Source organism: Lithobates pipiens, unplaced genomic scaffold (assembly GCF_037356315.1).
Source record: "Lithobates pipiens isolate NorthernLeopardFrog02 unplaced genomic scaffold, aLitPip1_a1.2 Scaffold_25, whole genome shotgun sequence".
In the NCBI taxonomy this organism is placed as follows: Eukaryota; Metazoa; Chordata; class Amphibia; order Anura; family Ranidae; genus Lithobates; species Lithobates pipiens.
In genome coordinates this window covers 167,568,986-167,589,507 of record NW_027507787.1, presented here as the reverse complement: position 1 = coordinate 167,589,507, position 20,522 = coordinate 167,568,986, and the positions used below count along the sequence as shown (strand labels likewise).

At 44.8% G+C, this 20,522-nt stretch overlaps 1 protein-coding gene across 1 annotated transcript in view; it reads left to right on the top strand.

Annotated features, from left to right (window-relative positions):
- The window catches only part of LOC143930640 (ephrin type-B receptor 5-like), a 112,869-nt gene extending 93,021 nt beyond the window's left edge, over positions 1–19,848 (top strand). The window contains exons 12-16 of the mRNA XM_077455134.1: positions 1,722–1,898; positions 4,225–4,374; positions 5,728–5,921; positions 11,705–11,860; positions 15,173–19,848. Of these exons, the coding sequence (XP_077311260.1) occupies positions 1,722–1,898; positions 4,225–4,374; positions 5,728–5,921; positions 11,705–11,860; positions 15,173–15,281 (786 nt within the window). The 3' untranslated portion in view covers positions 15,282–19,848. The remainder of the gene's footprint in view (positions 1–1,721; positions 1,899–4,224; positions 4,375–5,727; positions 5,922–11,704; positions 11,861–15,172) is intronic.
- The last annotated feature ends 674 nt before the right edge of the window (positions 19,849–20,522 follow it).

Sequence of the window (20,522 nt, the reverse complement as noted above, 5' to 3'; positions counted from 1 at the left end):
TGACCAAATGTCCAGATATCTGATCACATTTAAAACAAACAAACAAAAGGAAGGAGCACAGGCCTAGTGCATTATCCCACAAACTTAATAAAAAAATATGATTAAAAAGAAAACTATTCACAAACATATGAGTTTAAAGCGCTCATCAATCCACACATCTGTGGCTAAGTGTTCCTGTGGCATAGGGGGACCTCACTGAGATCTATGCAGGCTAACGTGTTTCGAAGGCTTTCCTGTGACTGCTCAGTCTGGGAACACTTAGCCACGGATGTGTGGCTTTATGAGCGTTTTTAACTCATACGTTTGTGAGTAGTTTTCTTTTAATAATATTTTTTATTACATTTGTGGGATAATGTACTAGGCCTGTGCGGTCTCTTTTTATTTGTTTGTTTTTTCAGTGACCATAGGACATCCCCAATCCTAGAGGGCCGCAAGGCTTCAAGACATTATGCGTGTATGCAGTGGAATAGTACTTGTACCCCACAATTGCTGTTGATCTGATCACATGTATTCTGCTGAAAGGGAAGATGTTATGTCAGATTGATGATCATCCTATTCAGCAAAGATCATGTGACCAAGTGTCTATATGCCTAAGGCTGTTTTCACACTGAAAACACTGGCCATTAGCGATTAAGCGCCACTTGTTTTAAGCAGCGCTTTTGCACCGCTTTTTGGCCGCCAGAGGGGCAATATTAACCTCAGAAAGAGCGATTCCGAATTGCTTTTGCAATGGGCAGGGGCATTTTGGGAACGCTGCATATAGCTCTCCCAAACTGCCCCAAAGATGCTGCTTGCAGGACTTTTCCGAACGTCCTGCAAGCACCCCGCCCGGGTGTGAAAGCACCCAGTGTAATGAATGGGAGGCAGTTTTCAGGCACTTTACAGGCGCTATTTCTAGCTCTAAAATACCTGAAAATTGCCTCAGTCTGAAAGGGTTTTTTTTTACAACCCAGAGAACACTAAATATACCATACTAGCCCTAGATGTATAGAAAGAGATAAAGATAGACAGAAAGACAGATAGAGAGAGGAAGATAAGGAAAGATAGATAGAGAAAGATAGATGGATGGAGAGCGAGAGAGAAAGATAGCTAGAGCAAGAAAGAACGATAGAGAGAGAAAGAAGACAGATAGATAGATAGATAGATAGATAGATAGATAGATAGATAGATAGATAGATAGATAGATAGATAGATAGATAAACATAGACATATAGTGAGATAGATAGATAGAGAAAGATAGAGAGAGAAAGAAGATAGATAGATAGATAGATAGATAGATAGATAGAAAAAGATAGAGAGAAAGAAGATAGATAGATAGATAGAAAAAGATAGAGAGAGAAAGAAGATAGATAGATATATAGATAGAAAAAGATAGAGAGAGAAAGAAGATAGATAGATATATAGATAGAAAAAGATAGAGAGAGAAAGAAGATAGATGGATAAAGATAAATAGATAGATAGATAGATAGATAGATAGATAGATAGATAGATAGATAGATAGATAGATAGAGTAAGATAGAGAAAGAAGATAGATAGATAGATAAACATAGATAGATAAACATAGATAGATAGATAGAGAAAGATAGAGAGAGAAAGAAGATAGATAGATAAAGATAGATAGATAGATAAACTTAGACAGATAGTGAGAGAGATAGACAGATAGAGATATTTGGAACATTATAGTACATTTTCTGTGACATCCATCCTCTCTTCTCTCCCAGCAATGTGAAGGTGGTCTGTCGGCCCTGCAGATGGTCTCTATGCTGCGCGGAGTGGCGTCCGGTATGCGTTACCTTTCAGAGAGAAGTTACGTTCACAGGAATCTGGCTGCTCGCAGCATCTTGGTGAACGGCCAGCTGGTGTGTAAAGTGTCCGGCTTACGTGGGCCTGGAGATGTGGTAAGCTACTTACTTTGTCAGGTTTTAATGGCTATCTGTGTCCTCACTGGTGGGATTTTCCTTCCCTTTTTGTGACCACACAGGAAGAGAAGGGAAATCTACCAAGAGGGTGCACAGACATCATTAACCACTTCAGCTCTGGAAGGTTTACCCCCCCCCATGACCAGGCCACTTTTTGCGATACAGCACTGCATTATTTTAACTGACAATGGAGCGGTCGTGCAACGCTGTACCCAAGGCCACATTTTTCCGCCCCTGTTTAACCACTTAAGCCCCGGACCAATTTGCAGCCAAAGGACCAGGCCCCTTTTTGCGATTCGGCACTGCGTCGCTTTAACTGACAATTGCGCGGTCGTGCAACGTGGCTCCAAAACAAAATTAGCGTCCTTTTTTCCTCCAAAAATAGCGCTTTCTTTTGTGGGTATTTGATCACCTCCGCGGTTTTTATTTTTTGCGCTATATACAAAAAAAGACCGAAAAGTTTACTTTCTGCTATAAAACATTGGCAATAAAAAAAAAATCAAATTTCTTCAGAAATTTTGACTAATATGTATTCTGCTACATGTTTTTTGTAATAAAAACCCCAATATGTGTATATTGATTGGTTTGCGCAAAAGTTACAGAGTCTACAAATTATATATTTTTATTTATTTTTTATTATTTTTTACTAGTAATAGCGGCAATCAGTGACTTACTGTATAGCGGGCCTGCAAATCAGACACCTAACTGACACTTTTTGGGGACCAGTGACACTAATACAGTCATCAGTGCTAAAAAAAAATATGCACTGTCACTGTGCTAATGACACTGGCAGGCAAGGGACTTAACATCAGGGATGATCAAAGGGTTAACTGTGTTCTCTGTGAGTGATTATTAACTGTGTGGGGGAGGTGCTTTGACTGGGGGAATGTAAGCAGGAACAGCACATTCCCCTCTAACAGAATGGCAATCTGCCTTGTTTACATAGGCAGACCGCAGTTCTGTCTTTCTCCTAAACAATTGGTGGGTTCTGGCAGGTCCAATCACAGCGGGAGTGTATAGTAGGGTTGCCACCTGTCCAGGATTCACCCGGACAGTTCGGGTTTGGAATCATGTGTCCGGGTTTCAGACTGTCTGCAACCCGGACACATTATTTAGACTGGCCTATGGCTTCCCGGCAGGTTTGCTGGCTGCAGTTGTCTAAGCTGAGAGTGTCTGTTACTCTCTTTCACACTCCCCAAAGCCAACATTAACAACCCCCCCCCCCAAACACATACAGACGGGAGAGGAGAGAGGGCTCGATCTGAACCTCTTCCCCCCCACCCCTACCCCTCTTTGTCTGCCCACACTCCAATCCCTGGCACTGTGCCTCAGAAAAGGGAAATTTGGGCCACAAATTTGAAGTGCAGAAGCTTCAGATCCAACTGGATGAGAGGTGCTGACTGTCAAGAGGTGAGTGAGCTCACCATCCATCTCACCATCCATCCATCTGTGATTGAAGTCTCCCCCCTTCACTCTCTTGCCTCTGAGTAAGTACACTAAGGCAAATCAGGGTTCTCAGAGCACCCCTTATATCAGAGTTTCCCTTTACACCAGAGGCCACAGTCTTTCCCCTTACATCAGAGTCCTCTCCGTACATCAGAGTTCTCAGTGTTCCCCCTTAGATCAGGGTTCCCAGCGCATCCCTTATGTCAGAGTCCCCAGAGTTCTCCCTTACATCAGAGTCTGAAAAGCCCCCCCCCCCCCCCCCCACTTACAGTGAAAGGGAACTCTGCGAATTCAGATGTAAAGAGGAACTCTGTGGACTCTGATGTAACAGGGAACTCTTGTTATTAACTTCAAATGATTAGAAATGTTTCTTAGTAGCAAAATATATGTATAGTTTATACTATAAAAAAAATTGCTGTGCACCGCTAAAGTGTTTGGGTTTGACTTGAAGAAAAGGTGGCAACCCTAGTGTATAGAGTATATCTAAGTTGGGCGGTCGCTAAGTGGTTAAACACCTGTCAGAGGTTCTAAACCAGGGATCCTCAAACTACGGCCCTCCAGCTGTTGCGGAACTACAAATCCCATGAGGCATTGTAAAACTCTGACATTCACAGACATGACTAGGCATGATGGGAATTGTAGTTCCTGAACAACTGGAGGGCCGTAGTTTGAAGACCCCTGTTCTAAACTATCCACACTCTACTAATCAACTATTGCTGTGTCCCCATAGGAGAAATTCATCCCATTTCCTTTGTGTTCTTATAATTTTGTTATATCACATCTAACCATTTCTTTGAACAATGATTGAAGGTTGAGTTTTCTGTCTTCGTAATGGAAGTAATCTTCAACTTTGTTTCAGGTTGGCAGACAGTCATTGCGTTGGATGGCGCCTGAAGCTCATCAGCAAAGGAAATTCTCCAGCTCTAGTGATGTATGGAGCTACGGAATTGTCATGTGGGAAGTGACATCCTATGGAGAAAGGCCATACTGGGACATGAGCAACCAGGAGGTGACTGAGAAATGATTGGTTAAGTGTTTTCTGTTACGTCACCCACCTCAATGCCACTTTCATTAGTGGATCAATTATATCCCAATAAATTAGGGTTTGCAGAAGATTTTGTATACACAGGTCAAATCCTATGTCAGTCTTTTTTAACCTTTTATCCCTAGATGAACTATGTCCATATTTTTCAGGCCTCAGAGAACCACTGCTGAAAATTTTATCTGCAACTCCATTTATGGTGGTCGTTGGCAAATACGATCTACAAATTTGTGTTCAGTGCAAGAAGACTGACAATCAGTGGGAGGTTGTCCTCACTTACCTCGGTGGTCAGATGGAGATGTGCCTGGGTACAGTGTAGTTGGGGAAAAATGCCCCTTATATTGGGGGGGGGGGGGGGGGTAAGTGAGAAGAATGCCACTTACCTTGGTGGTCAGTAGGAATAACGCTCCTTACATTGAAGATCAATGAGGGATTGCTGCTTGTATAGGTGGTCAGTGATAAAAATTAGGCCGATGGTAAGAATACTCCTTAAATTTGGGTACAAAGGGAAGAAGGTTCCTTACATTGCTGGTCAGTGGGAAGAACACCCTCTACATTGGAGGTCAGTGGGAAGAATGCTTCCTCCATTGAGGGTCAGTGGGAAGAATGCCTCCTTCATTGGGGGTCAGTAGGAAGAATGCCACTTACATTGGAGGTCAGTGGGAAGAATTCCCCCTCCATTGGGAGTCAGTGAGAAGAATGCCCCTTACATTGGTAGTCAATGGGAAGAACTGCCCCCAACATTGGGGGCCAGTGAGGAGAATGCCCCTTACACTTTGGGTATGGGAGGAATGCTCCATATGTTGGAGTCAATGAGAGGAATGCCACCCCTCCTTACAGATGGATTAAGTGTCAAGAGCAGAGGCTCCACCAGTCCCATGTTGCTGTGTCTGCTGAGTGACACCAGCCCTGGATCCACAGAAAGCAGGCACCATCAATTGAGAGGTGAATAAGTCATTACTCAAGGAACTCCTAGCACCTCTAATCTCTGGAACCCCCGATTGAGAAAGACTGATACTTGTTTGTACAGTAAAGGCTTTAGATGTGAAGGCCACACCAGCTCTTAGTGGATTGCTCAGTACAAGCAGTCTGTTAAATGTGAACCAGTCATTACTGATCTTGTCCAAGAATCTAAATATTTAGCATATAATGAGTAAACATGCAAGCCTTATTACAAAAGGTTTAAAATGACATCCTTTTGGAACATTACAGAACATTGCAAACTTTGAGCAAGATCCACTCATCATTAAAATGTTAAAGCTTATCTGAGGTTTTAATGGTTGGGTCGTCATGTAATTTAATTCTCTCTACTATCCTCAGGTGCTGGATGCCATTGAGCAAGAATATCGTCTTCCTCCACCCCCTGACTGCCCCAGCGCCCTGCACCTCCTAATGTTAGACTGCTGGCAGCGGGACCGTTCTCAGAGGCTGCGTTTTGAACAGATTGTCAGCTCTTTGGATCGGATGATTAGAAACCCCAATTGTTTAAGAACTGTAGGAGTATCAAATAGCAGGTGAATTATGACGTATGTTGAAATGACAGGATGCAAGTAAAGTCTAAATGCAAGTTTTCTTCTATGGTATGTTCTATTGGCAGAACATCCTGGCATGGCTACAATAATTTAGACTTTATTTTTTAAAATACATTTTCCCTGTTCAAATGGAAACATTTCCTTGAGGTCAAACTTCACCTGGATGATCAGCTTATCTACAATTGTTTGTATAGATCAAGAGTACTGAATTAAAATTCACGGAGGGCCAGTCAGTAAAATTTCGTCCAGCGGAGTTCCGAGATTCATGCTTGAGCTATGACTCGGGTTCTTCACATCACGACCTCCTGTACACATCATTCATTTTATGCACCACAGCTCAGTTGGGTGTATAGAAACAGACTGTGTACAGAGCCCTCAGGTGATCTCCATCCAGTCCACAGCAGAACAATGCACACAGTGTGCATTTCACAGTTCAGAACCCAGGAACAGGGCACATAGAGGAGACCTGCAATCTTTTAGAGCAGAAAAACATACACTCACCGGACAGGTTATTAGGTACACCTTGCTAGTACCGATTTGGACCCCCTTTTATTTTCAGAACTGCCTTCGCTCTTTGTGGCATAGATTCCACAAGGTGTTAGAAACATTCCTCAGAGATTTTGGTCCATATTACATGATAGCATCACGCAGTTGCTGCAGATTTGTCGGCTGCACATCCATGATGACAATATCCCATTCCACCACATCCCAAAGGTGCTCTATTGGATTGTGATCTGGTGACTGTGGAGGCCATTGGAGTACAGGGACCTCATTGTCATGTTCAAAAAAACAGTGGTGAGATGATATGAGCTTTGTGGCATTATCCTGCTGGAAGGAGCCATCAGAAGATGAGTACACTGTAGACATAAAGGGATGGACATGGTCAGCAACAATATTTAGGTAGGCCGTGGTGTTTAAACAATGCTCAGTTGGTAATAAGGGGCCCAAAGTGTGGCAAGAAAATATCCCCCACACCATTACACCACCACCATGCTTTCATGTGGTTTATGCTAAATTCTGACCCTACCATCTGAGTGTCACAGCTGAAATGGAAACTTATCAGTCCAGGCAACATTTTTTCAATCTTCTGTTGTCCAATTTTGGTGATCCTGTGCGAATTGTAGCCTCAGTTTCCTGTTCTTAGCTGACAGGCACCCAGTGTGCTGTAGCCCATCTGCTTCAAGGTTTGTTGTGTTGTGCATTCAGAGATAAAATTCTGCATACCTTGGTTATTTGAGTTACTGTTGCCTTTCTATCATCTCAAACCCATTCTCCTCTGACATCAACAAGCCGCTCACTGGATATTTTCTCTTTTTTGGACCATTCTCTGTAAACCCGAGATGGTTGTGTGTGAAAATCCCAGGAGATCAGCACAATACTCAGAAAAGCCTGTCTGGCACCAACAACAATAATGCCATGTTTAGGCTGGGTTCACACTGCTGCGGGGGGAGATCCGGATGTGATTCGCACAGCAAATCACATCCGATCTCCGTAGCACTGCGAGTTCAGCCATACAGATAGTATGGCTGAACTCGCAGCTGTCCCGCAGCAAACTCGCACAGGACCCTTTTTTGGGTCCGCAACGGAATCGGATCGCATGGGGGTTCACACCATGCGATCCGATTCCTGTGCGAGTCGGCAGATCGCACTGCGATATGCCGACGGATCTGGGGGTGTCATTAACATAACATTGACACCCCCAGCCGTCCGCATAGGGCAGTGTGAACTGCCGGCGGGAGGTGAGCGATGCGGGAAAACGCCGCGGATTCGCGGCGTTCCCGCATCGCAATAGTGTGAACCCAGCCTTAAAGTCACTTAAATACTCTTTTTTTCCCCATTCTGATGCTCGGCTTCTTCACCACATCTAGGTGCCTAAATGCATTAAGTTGCTACCATAGTATTGGCTGATTAAAAATTTGTGTTACCAAGCAAGTGAACAGGTGTAGCTAATAAAGTGGCCGGTGAGTGTAGATCTCTGCACAAGTGTAAAAGAGTCCTCAGTCCCTTCTTCACATCACAGACTCCCCTTTATGTCCTTCCTAGACCCCCTTCACATGACATCCCCCTTTTACATCACAGACCCCCCCCTCCCATCACATTACTAATCTGGGAGGCAGTAATTACTCATTACCCCAGCAACCTTTGGAGGAACCTTAGAGTTCCACTGAACCCTGCTTGAGAAAGACTCACTACATGGTTCAATTAGTGTCTTTTATTCCTATACCCAGGTTATGTTCTTGACTGTTGTTGCTGGCCCAGTGCAATAGTGAAGCTAACACACCACTCCTGAAAAATAAAAAATCATTATGACCTTCAAATAAAACATATCATTGGTGTCAGTGGGTACTAATCTGAGGGGCAGAAATTTCTAATTTCTCAAGGAAACCCCTAGCAATCTCTGGAGGAACCCTCGTTGATAAAGGCTGTACTAGATTGTTCATTTAGTCTTCTTTCCCTAAACCCAGGTCTTGTTCTTTGATGTTGTTGGCTAAGTGCATCTGTGAAGCATAACATACTACCCCTGAAAAAAAAAAAACATGAATCAAAAAATTTACAGTATGTTTAGATATATCTTCAATTTTCCCCTATGATCTGAAAGCTTACTTCTGACATAGAGGAAAAGACTAATGGAGGAGCTACATGACTGCGGTGAGGGAAATTCTGCAGGAAATAGTTACATTTGTGTAGAAGCAAAAGGCCTTAGGCTCGGTTCACACAGGGGCGACACGACTTCAGGACGACTTTGTGAGGCAACTTGGAGACGACTTGAACACGACTTTTAGACACAACCTGGGGTGACTTACAAGTTGCCCCAGGCCAGGCGACTTTTGCCGTGGCCAATGAGCTCTGAAGGGGGAACTCCACGCCAAATTTATGAAAAAAATTTGGCGTGGGTTCCCCCTCCGAGAGCATACCAGGCCCTTAGGTCTGGTATGGATTCCAAGGGGAACCCCCTACGCCGAAAAAAACGGCGTGGGGGTCCCCCCCAGACCCTTATCCGAGCACGCTACCCGGCCGGCCAGGAAAGGGGGTGGGGACGAGCGGGCGCCCCCCCCCCTGAGCCGTACCAGGCCTCGTGCCCTCAACATGGGGGGGTGCCTTGGGGGAGGGGGGGCGTGCGGCCCCCCCACCCCAAAGCACCTTGTTCCCATGTTGATGAGGACAAGGGCCTCTTCCCGACAACCCTGGCCGTTGGTTGTCGGGGTCTGCGGGCGGGGGGGCTTATCGGAATCGGGGAGCCCCCTTTAATAAGGGGGCCCCCGGATACCGCCCCCCCACCGTATGTGAATGAGTATGGGGTACAATGTACCCCTACCCATTCACCTATAAAATAAAGTACAAAAAAAACACAACACACAAGATAAAATAGTTTATTGCACAGCTCCGGGGGTCTTCCGTCTTCGGGGGTCTTCCATCTTCGGGGTCTTCTCGCCGGACTCCTCTGCTATCTTCTTCTAACTCTTTTGCTAGCGGAGGAGCCCGGCTTTCTTCCTCGCCGCCGTCCTCTTCTTCCGACTTCGGGGGTCTTGTCCCCCTCTTCGGTTCTTCTGCCGGGCCACCGCGCCTTCTTATAGCTCTTTTACAGGCGGTGGCCCGGTCTTCTGTTGCCGCCGCCTTCCGTTCTTCTTCTTCTTCTCCTGGAGATGTTGACTCTACGCTCTCTCCGGCCGCAATGCCAGGGACGAGCTGCGCGGCGACTTATATAAGGACAAGGGGCGGGGTCATCGGTTGATGTCACATGAGTTGATGTCACATGGGTTGATGTCACATGGCAACAGTCCCAGCATCCTCCGGGACTGTGACATCGTAAGGGGGCGGGGTCACCATGTGACATCAACCCATGTGACATCAACCGATGACCCTGCCCCTTGTCCCTATATAAGTCACCGCGCAGCGCGTCCCTGGCATTGCGGCCGGAGAGAGCTTTGAGTCAACTTCTCCAGGAGAAGAAGGAGAAGAAGAAGAAGAACGGAAGGTGGCAGCGGCGGCGACAGAAGACCAGGCCACCGCCTGTAAAAGAGCTATAAGAAGGCGCAGTGGCCCGGCAAAAGAACCGAAGAGGGGGACAAGACCCCCGAAGTCGGAAGAAGAGGGCGGCGGCGAGGAAGAAAGCCGGGCTCCTCCGCTAGCAAAAGAGCTAGAAGAAGATAGCAGAGGAGTCCGGCGAGAAGACCCCCGAAGACGGAAGACCCTCGAAGATGGAAGACCCCCGGAGCTGTGCAATAAACTATTTTATCTTGTGTGTTGTGTTTTTTTTTTGTACTTTATTTTACAGGTGAATGGGTAGGGGTACATTGTACCCCATACACATTCACATAGGGTGGGGGGCCGGTATCCGGGGGCCCCTTATTAAAGGGGGCTCCCAGATTCCGATAAGCCCCCCGCCCGCAGACCCCGAAAACCAATGGCCAGGGTTGTCGGGAAGAGGCCCTTGTCCTCATCAACATGGGGACAAGGTGCTTTGGGGTGGGGGGCCGCACGCCCCCCCTCCCCCAAGGCACCCCCCCATGTTGAGGGCACGCGGCCTGGTACGGCTCAGGAGGGGGGGCACCCGCTCGTCCCCACCCCCTTTCCTGGCCGGCCGGGTAGCGTGCTCGGATAAGGGTCTGGGGGGGACCCCCACGCCGTTTTTTTCGGCGTAGGGGGTTCCCCTTGGAATCCATACCAGACCTAAGGGCCTGGTATGCTCTCGGAGGGGGAACCCACGCCAAATTTTTTTCATAAATTTGGCGTGGAGTTCCCCCTACAGAGCTAATAATTCTGTCAAAGTCTCTTCCGTATAGACAGAGATCCGACTTGGAGGCGACCTCCATTGAAATCAATGGGTACAAGTCGCCTACAAGTCGGATTGAAGTAGTACAGGAACTTCTTTTGAAGTCGGAGCGACTTCAGTAGCGTGCATTAAGACGGCTCTCATTCACTTACATTGATTTTTAAATGTTGTCCGACCTGAGGCGACTAGGGGCGACCTAAAGTCGGATCTGAGTCGCCCCTGTGTGAACCGAGCCTTACCAGATTGGAGGCTGAGGGTTAGGTAGGACAGAGGAGCTGCAGGGTTAGGATCTGCTTACAGTTAATTTTGAAAGGTTGTCAAGGAAAGGAAGTTGTAATACCCAGGCCTTCCTTGATTTTATCTTTTGGCGGGTTAGAGGGTCTTTGGGTGTCTCTGAAAAGGTGAGATGGTTACAAATCTGGGGTCAATCTGATGGTAAGATGCTCCTTGTTGGTGCCAGTTGGTCCATTGGGAAGGCCGAAATAGTCAGTTCTGGTGCTGACCTTAAGCTAGTAGGTTGTGGCCGGGGACAAGGGTGGATTTTACTGAAGCGTTCTTGGCTTCCAGACACCAAAGTCTTGTAACCAACAGTTGCGATATGTATGGGTCTGTTTTTTATTTAGTTATTGTGGATTGTTTTGTGGTTAAATAAAAGGCTGCTGTGGCTATTTAACCACAAATCCCGCAGGACAGAGCATTGCAGATATTCATGTGATTGGAAAACATGGAGGCCAAATTAGGAAATTGTCATCAGAATAGATTTTCGGAAGTCAATTATTCTCTGAGTAAACACAAACACGCAATTGTTTTGAGCTAAAAGCCAGAATGGTTAAGATTTTGTTTTATTTAGTGGGTTCTTCCAACTCTGCTGTAAATTATTTAACCTAAAAGCCTATTTAACGTAAGTTAAGAGCTGTGAAAACTAGAGCACGGCCGACTGATTGTTACTAGTGCGGAAAGCTGCCATGTTTAACGTTCTCTTCTCCATCAGACCCTCTCAGCCGCTTCTGAGCAACTGTCCTCCAGATCTCCCCTCTCTCTCCTCACCCCATGAGTGGCTGGAGGCCATCAAGATGGAAAGATACAAGGAGAACTTCGATAAAGCCGGATACACAAGCCTAGATGTCATTTCTCGTCTGACGGCTGAGTAAGAAAAATTGATCATTCTGTTTTGCAGCTGCTTATGTCTGCGGGTTTAAAAAATCATTTTGCGCCATTTTCCATGGGCGTGCATGTGTTATTTATATTGTAAAGCGCTGCGTAAACTGTTGGCGCTATATAAATCCTGTATAATAATAATAATCTGTTATATAATAATGGAATAATAATATAATATAATCTGGAATAATTGTTGCACATAATATGAGTATGATTTGAGGAAAACCCTCATGAAAAAACAAGGAAGGGGTATGAACTGATCTGTGTACTCTTTAACCACTTCACCTCTGGGAAGGTTTACCCCCATTCCTGACCAGGCCATTTTTTGCGATATGGCACTGCCTTACTTTAACTGACACTTAAATAAAATGTATGTCCTTTTTTTTCCCACAAATAGAGCTTTCTTTTGGTGGTATTTGATACCCTTTGCGTTTTTTTTTTTTGCGCTAAAAACAAAGAACGACCGCAAATTTTGGTAAAAAAAACAATATTTTTAACTTTCTGTTCTAAAACACCGACAATAGAACTTGAACCATATAAACAATCCCCATATTTACGGGTGATTTTAAGTAGCCTTGCAAGATTTGAAAAGCATCCTTTTTTTGTGTATGTGTGTGCTATTTATATGGCTTAAGTTGTATATTGGTCTCTATAGCAGCACCAACCTAAAAATGTATGTTTAGGGTGTGCCCCCCAAACTTTTGTTTGTTTGTTACATATTGAGTCCTGACCAGACTCTCTGGGGCGGAGCACCCCACTCTCCCACACCAGTAATACTTTAGTAGTGTCCACCAATAAGTAGGTATATGCCCCTGTATAGTGCAGTTTAACTGCTTTAGCCCCAGAAGATTTTACCTCCTACCTGACCAGAGCACTTTTTATAATTTGGCACTGCGTTGTTTAACTGACAATTGCGCAGCCATTCAACGCTGTACCCAAACGGAATTTGCGTCCTTTTTCTCCCACAAATAGAGCTTTCTTTTGGTGGTGTTTGATCACCTCTGCATTTTTTTTTTTTTGCACTATAAACAAAAAAGAGCGTCAATTTTGAAAAAAAAAACAATTTTTTTTATTTTGTCTATAATAAATACCCCCAAAAGTTTTTTTTCTTTTAAAACAAATGTCTTCATCAGTTTAGGCCAATATAGATTCTTCTACATATTTTTGGTAAAACAAAATTACAATAAGTGTATATTGATTGGTTTGCGCAATGGGAAAGATTTATGGAATTTTTATTATTATTATTATTACTATTATCATTTTTTTTTTTACTAGTAATGACAGTGATCTGCAATTTTTAGTAGTATTGCGATGGACAGATCGGAGACTTTTGACACTTTTTTGGGACCGCTGTGATTTATATAGCGATCAGTTCTATAAAAATGCACTGTGTAAATGTCACTGGTAGGGAAGGGGTTAACACTAGGGGGCAATCAAGGGGTTAAATGTGTGTTCCCTCAGTGTGTTCTAACTGTGCGGGATGTCAGTATTGTAGGAAGAAACCATATGGTTTCCATATGGCTCCTCTCCTCTGACAGTACAGAGATTTGTGTGTGTAAACACACAAATCCCCATGCTGGCACTCGTGCACATGATCACGCATGGCTGACGGTGATCGTGCCCGCCGGCCACATGCATCAGGCCCCCCCTGTGCGTGCATGCCCCCTGGTGGCTGAAAACGGGTAGAACATACCTGTATAGGATTTCACCCAGGAGAGCCCTTGTGCTGCAGTATATCTGCGTGAAACAGTCGGCAAGTGGTTAAGCAGAGGAATCTGTAACTAGCACACTTCTCCCATGTGAGAAGTGAGTATGCCCCATGGTTTTGAGAAGTGGGATTTATTTTTTATTCTGTGAATACTGTAGGATCCAAAGAAAATGGGGTCCTTTGACGAAGTGGTGGGTTTAAGCATGGTATGGCCGTATGGTGTGACTAAATCAAGGGAAACAGCTCTGGTGGACATTCCTGCAGTCAGCATGCCAACTACATGCTCTGTCAAAACCTGCGACATCTGTGGCATTGTGCTGTGTGATAAAACTGCCCAGAGTGGTCTTTTATTGTGGCCAGCCTAAGGCACACCTGTGCAATAATCATGCTGTCTAATCAGCATCTTAATATGCCACACCTGTGAGGTGGATGGATTATCTCGGCAAAGGAGAAGTGCTCACTAACACAGATTTAGACAGATTTGTGAACAATATTTGAGAGAAATAGGCCTTTTGTGTACATAGAAAAAGTCATAGATCTTTAAAGAGGAAGTAAACCCTGATGGGGTTACTTCCTCTTTGATTCTCTGCAAAGGTAAAGCATAATGGACTAGTCCATTATGTGTCACTTACCTGACACAGGAGCCAGCGAAGTCACCGCTGCCCCCTGTAGTTCCGAGCAACCATCTTCTTGGTGGGTCTCCGTGGGTCTCGCTGCTCCGGCGCTGTGATTCGCCAGAGCAGCGATGACGTCACTCCTGCGCATGCGCACAGGAGCCGAAACCCGCGGCATATTGCCTCGATCTGCGGCTTACCCAGTGCGCCTGCGCGCCGCTGTCTACGGCGCATGCGCCGTAGACAGCAGTGGCTGTCTTCAGGTAAATCTCCTAAATCGTTTAGGTTTAGGAGATATTTCTTGGACCTACAGGTAAGCCTTAATCTAGGCTTACCTGTAGGTCAAAGTGGTTTGTAAGGGTTTACAACCACTTTAAGTTCAGCTCATGATAAATAGGGGCAAACACAAAAGTGTTGTTTATAATTTTGCTCAGTGTATTAAAAAAATGTTTGAAACATATCACTCTGTGTGTAATGAATCTATATAATATGAGTTTCACTTTTTGAATTGAATTACTGAAACACATGAACTTTTTGATGATATTCACATTTTTTGAGCTGCATAATGTATAAATCTACTGCACCTTCCACAACATATTTAAAAAGAGCAGTCGTACTATATTACTATATCAGTATAGTATCCCTTAATTTATTTTATTGGCAGGCTGATAGGATTTATACTAATGCCCCTAATGGGATTTCGAAAAAGGCAGTGATTCCTTAGTAACACATGGAAAGTTTTTGACTCATTTTAGTTTTAGTTTTTAGTAGCGCTATCCTTAAAAGACCCTTCTTCATTTAGCATTCACATGGAAAAAATGTTTAATCTTTCACAAACCGGCTGTGAAAATGAATATTCCCATCAAATTGTCTTGTATTACTGCAAATATAAAGTGTCTTTCATATTTTTCTAAATAATTTACATGCAAAGCACATTTTTATGCTTTTGTGGCATCTTCTCCCTTTTCCTCACTTCCAGAGACATCCAGCTAATTGGTGTGACACTTTCTGGCCACCAGAAGAAGATACTCAGCAGTATTCAGCTCCTGAAAGCTCATCTGCAGCCACTGGAACCTGTGGAAGTCTGAGGCCTTGGCAGAGACAAGCATTCGTTGAGATTCGGGAGACGTTAGCGGCCGCGAGAGGCAGGGTGACTTAAGGATACGAGACAGACTTATGCAGAAATATCAGGCAAGAATCACAAATTCACAGAGACAAGACAATAACCAAGAGGAACACTGACTGACGTCAAGATCTCAGTGTCGCTACCGGCCATCACGACTCCAGGGGACGCAAAGACGACTCAATGTACCAGATGTCCCAAGATTCTTGGGCACCAGACAAGAATATTTATTGGCATTTAAAAAAACGTTACTGATGGACGGTGGTGGAAAAAAGACAGTCAAGACAAAATTATTAATTGGCAATTGAGCATCTAGAAACCAGTTACTGATGGGCAGTGGTGGAAACTAATAAAGGCAGACATCTATTCAGCACAAATACAATGTAGTTATCCTTGTATTCTCAAATGTACTTTATTTTTTCAACCTCTGAACTATCATGTGATCTGGATTCCTACAATACAAAAAGAGGGTCACTTTTTGCTTAGGTTTGCAAGATAAAGATCATTGAATATGCATCTTTTTCATGTTTAAGGTGCTGTGATGGGTTGGTATGCGCATAGTAGTAGGTAGTCGCATTGAAATGGACTTGTTCTGTAATGCTGAAGATGTTTTACCGCTTAGCCTAATGGCTTCCTCCGAGTGTCAGGAACATGTCCCAGCATTTATAGCCATTTATAACAGGGGTTACTGGACTTCAAAGTGTATATCTTCAGCCATGTGACTTGAACAATAAATACCTGCCCTAGACAATATGGAACCATAGTGAATGGGTTGTAAATGAGAACATCTTGTTCTTGGATAATCAATATCACCTTGACACAATCCATTGAAATTGGATTAAGGTGATCGAGTTAAGTGTGGATATAAATTCTGGGGCAACTGGAGAAACAACTTGGATAAGTGGTGAAACATCTTCAGCATTATAGAAAAAATTTAGTTGGAAGTGACTAACTGTTACCAGATAGGCCATGACCTGGATAAATCTTCACAGACACAAATGGTACATATTGTTTAGAATTACCTGAAACGTATTAATGTTATAATGCTAGAAGTGAACAGCGAGTATTAAGAGCCCTGAAAAAAACATTATGCTGTATTTGAAAAGACAAAATCCTTAAAGTGTTACTAAAGCCAGGACCCTGCATTCACTATATCTGGTCTCCCACACTACACAGTACATGGAAATGCAATTATTTTAGTAAATATAAACTGCTAAATACCTTTTCTTATCAGCTGTTTATAGCAGCCTTGTGACTTCTATCAGTTCCTGGTAAAACATGTAGGAGTTTTCATACTGCACTGAACTGCCTATCAGGATACAGGGTCCCTGACACTCTGTCTGGACAGTGCTGATTGGCCCTGTGCTGATCACATGCACTCTCCCAAGAAAAAAAAAAACTCTCTAGCAATACACACCAAACTGAGCATGTGCAGTCTGACTCCAAAGGCTCTGTCTTATCTGGACATTTTCTGGAGTCAGTGGAGGAAGAGGAGAATATGTGCATACAAGATCAAACAGCATTTTTACACAATGCAGATGATTAACCCCTTAGGTTCCCTAGTGAGTATAACAAGCATGCTTTGCTGTATATACAGACTGATTTTACTACTGTGGGTTTAGTAACACTTTAATGAACCAGCCTCATGTGCGAGTAAGGTGCAGTATGGTGTAGCAACTACTAAACACACAGGGGTTGATTACTAAAGACAAATAGACTGTGCACTTTTCTTTGTCTGAATTTCTCACTTCCTGTTCCTCCTCAGTAAGCTGTTCTGGCTGACTAATCACCGCTCGGATGATGGTGTGAAGTTTACTGAGGAGAAACAGGAAGTGAGATATTCAGACAAAGAAAAAAAACATTTAGAAGGGAAATCGAAGGAAAAGGTAAGTGAACCAACAATGCACTAGCTTAAAGGAACCTATGTAGAAAAAAAAAATGAACCTTTACAACCCCTTTAAGCTTCACTTTTCAAAGAATAACCAATCACATGCAACAAAAAAAATGCGTTCTTGCTTGCACACGATTGGATGATGGAAGCCAGCAGAGCTTCTCCTCATTTACTAAGCTCTGGAGCAACTGCTCTTGTAGAGTGCAACTGCGCTTTGCAAAGTGCACAGTCTATTTGCCTTTAGTGAATCAACCCCACAGAGTCCAAGTTAGACAATAGCAATATAGTGTAGAAAAGTCCCACACAATACAACTAGGCCAGGCGAGTAGGCAGGACCATCCGGAACCACTTATGAACTGTAACAGCGGTCTGTAGACTTTAAAATTACGACAGCATCTGTCATGAGGAGTGGAATATGGCCTGGCCGGTCCACAACCAAAGGGGAGGCTTCCTTGAAGCGAGCTAAACATAGTTCCTGCACTGTCCCTACTCCTCCAAAACCTCTCCCTACCGCTAAGCACTGTCCCTGCCAGACAGGGAACCTGTCCCTACACTAGCCACTTGCACAAAGCGCACCAAACCCAGAAGCCAGAGTCTTAAATAGACTTTGCCTGACCCAAGATAGCCACTGAAGTCACATGGGTGCCAGCGTTCAATCAGACAGCTGCCTTCTTGTGACTGCAGGAAGTCATAGAGGAGCCAAGTTCCTCAGAATTTCCTTCCCCTCCTGCTTGCCGCTTTGGTCATGCAGAGTACAGATTGCACTTTCCTACACATGTAAATCTGATCCAAGAGCACCTTGATCTAGCTCACACACTGTTGGCTGCTACACCATGGGACTTACGTCTCCCAATACATTACAATGTCTTTTGCAGCCTCCCCTGTGATTGTATCACAATATGCGATTGCTGGGGCAAGGCTTGGAGAATATACCGGCTCTGCAAACATTGATAATAGGGAAACTAGTAAAAAAAGCACACATCTTTAGCCATAGTGTTAATCTTTAGAACTCTGCAGTGCTTTTATGTCTTTACTAACAGAGCAGCGTTCGCCTCCTATCATTACTGCCGTTCTGGGTGCATGAAGCCTAAAGGAAACCTGTACTGGGAGAAACACGCCAGGCCGACCCAGGGCACAACACATCAGTGTACGGTACATCAGGGTACAGAGCCCAGCACATCAGCATACAGGGCACAGTATATTGGGGCACATCAGGGCACGGGGCACATCAGGGCATAGGATATCAGGGCACGGGGCATATCAGGTCATGGGGCCCATCAAGGCATAGGACATCAGAGCACGGGGCACAGCAGGGCATGGGGCACATCAGGCCACATGGCACATCAGGGCACATAGCACATCAGGACACATGGCACATCAGGGCACGGGGCACATAGTATATCAGGGCATGGGGCACATCGGGGCACATTATGGCACATCAGGGCACATTATGGGGCACATAGCACATCAGGGCACGGGGCGCATCAGGGCATGGGGGACATAGCACATCAGGGCATGGGGCACATCAGGGGGCACGTTATAGGCCACATCAGGGGATCTTACTAGCCAGCATGAAGAGTAGCGCAGGAAGCTCCTGTCTTTAGTAAGTTTTCTCTCATGTCACCCAGCTCTGCTCGCTCCCCGGTGGCCCCTCCTCTCTTCTCAGATGATGTCACAAGCCAATGGGGATAGATGAGAAGAGAGGAGGGGCCATCGTGAATGAGCAGTGCTGGGTGACATGAGAGAAAACTTACTACAGACAGATGCTTCCAGCGCTACTCTGCATGCATCTCGATCTACCTGTCAGGCACCAGCTGTCAGCGGTTGAGGGGTAGATCGCAGCGGACTGCAGATGCGGTTGAAACTGGCCATCGGCCCACCGGGAATCTCCCGGTACTCCCGATGGCCAGTCCATCCCTGAAACACGCTATATGGCCAGAAGGTTGTGGACACCTGACCACCACACTGAAAGGAGCTTGTTGAACATCCCTTTCCAAAACCACAGGCTAATATTAAAATGTGCGTTTGAGAATATGTGCCCTTTCAGCCAAAAAAACATTTGTGAGGTTATGTTGGTTGAGAAGATCTGGCTCACAATCAGTGTTCCCGTTCATCCCAGAGATGTTCAGTAGGGTTGAGGACAGAGCTCTGTGCGGGACACACAAGTTCCTCCATACCAAACCATGGTTTTATGGAGCTGGCTTTGTACAGGGCCTTCTTAAAACTTGCCAGAAGGTTGAATGTTCACAGTTTTCTAAATTGTCTTTCTATATGATAGTATTTACAGTACCATGTAGTGGATATATCTGAATTCAATCGTTTGAAAGGGTGTCCATATTCTCTATAGCCACATAGCATATGTAGACTGATATTGATGTCTTCTATATGAAAATACCAGTTGCCTAAACTACATCCTTGTTCTGGGTCAGTAAATGGGAAACAATTGAAACCACTGAATCATCATAACGTCTAGTTAAAAAAGCTTTTTGGAAGAAGAAAACATCAGCCTGCCATTTTACTCAGTACTGGTTTCTCTAAAGTGTAAGGTCACCTTTACAGAAAATCTGTAAGGTGACCTTACACTGGACTACCCTCCCCATCCCCCTGAGGTCTGCAATACCATACTGCCATACCGCCCCCCCCCCCCCCTCCCGTCAGACATGGAAAAGCTGCCTCACCAGTCCGGAGATTTGAAACATGGCTTAACCTTGTGTTTGTATCTTTTAGGCAATAGGCACTGCAGGGATTCTAATTAGCTAGAACCATCACATGGATGGCTCTGACCAATCAGAAGCTGTCCAGCCCATGCTGTCAGCACTACAAGGAGAGGCGAGAAAGCCACTGGGATTTCAAATCCCCAGACTGGTGAAGCGGCTTTTCTGTGTCTGACAGCAGGGGATCGCGGTAGTTTGGTACAGCAGGACCAGGGGTGTGGGGTGTCGGGAGGGGGTGCGTGTAAGGTCGTCTTATAGATTTTCTATGAAGGTGAACTTACACTTTAAACAATGACGTGTTCATTGTCTGTGGTGCTAATTCTGCCAACCAGAAGGTAGAAGATGCTTCCAGCTGATAAGTTTCCATTAGCCTATTTATACACTTCTTTTCGCTGTTGTCTCCCCCTATATCTGGCTTAAAGGAGAGGTAGCCCCAAACTCTTTTGGTCCTACTTCTCCAGTAGATCACAGGAGTTCAATTTGTTCTGCACTCCTATAAACCTGTATTCAGCTGACAGCAGGCTAAGCCAGACCAGTCTCTGAAGCCAGATGTCAGCTTACCAGCCCAGACTTTGGAGGAATCCCCATTTTAATGTTGGGA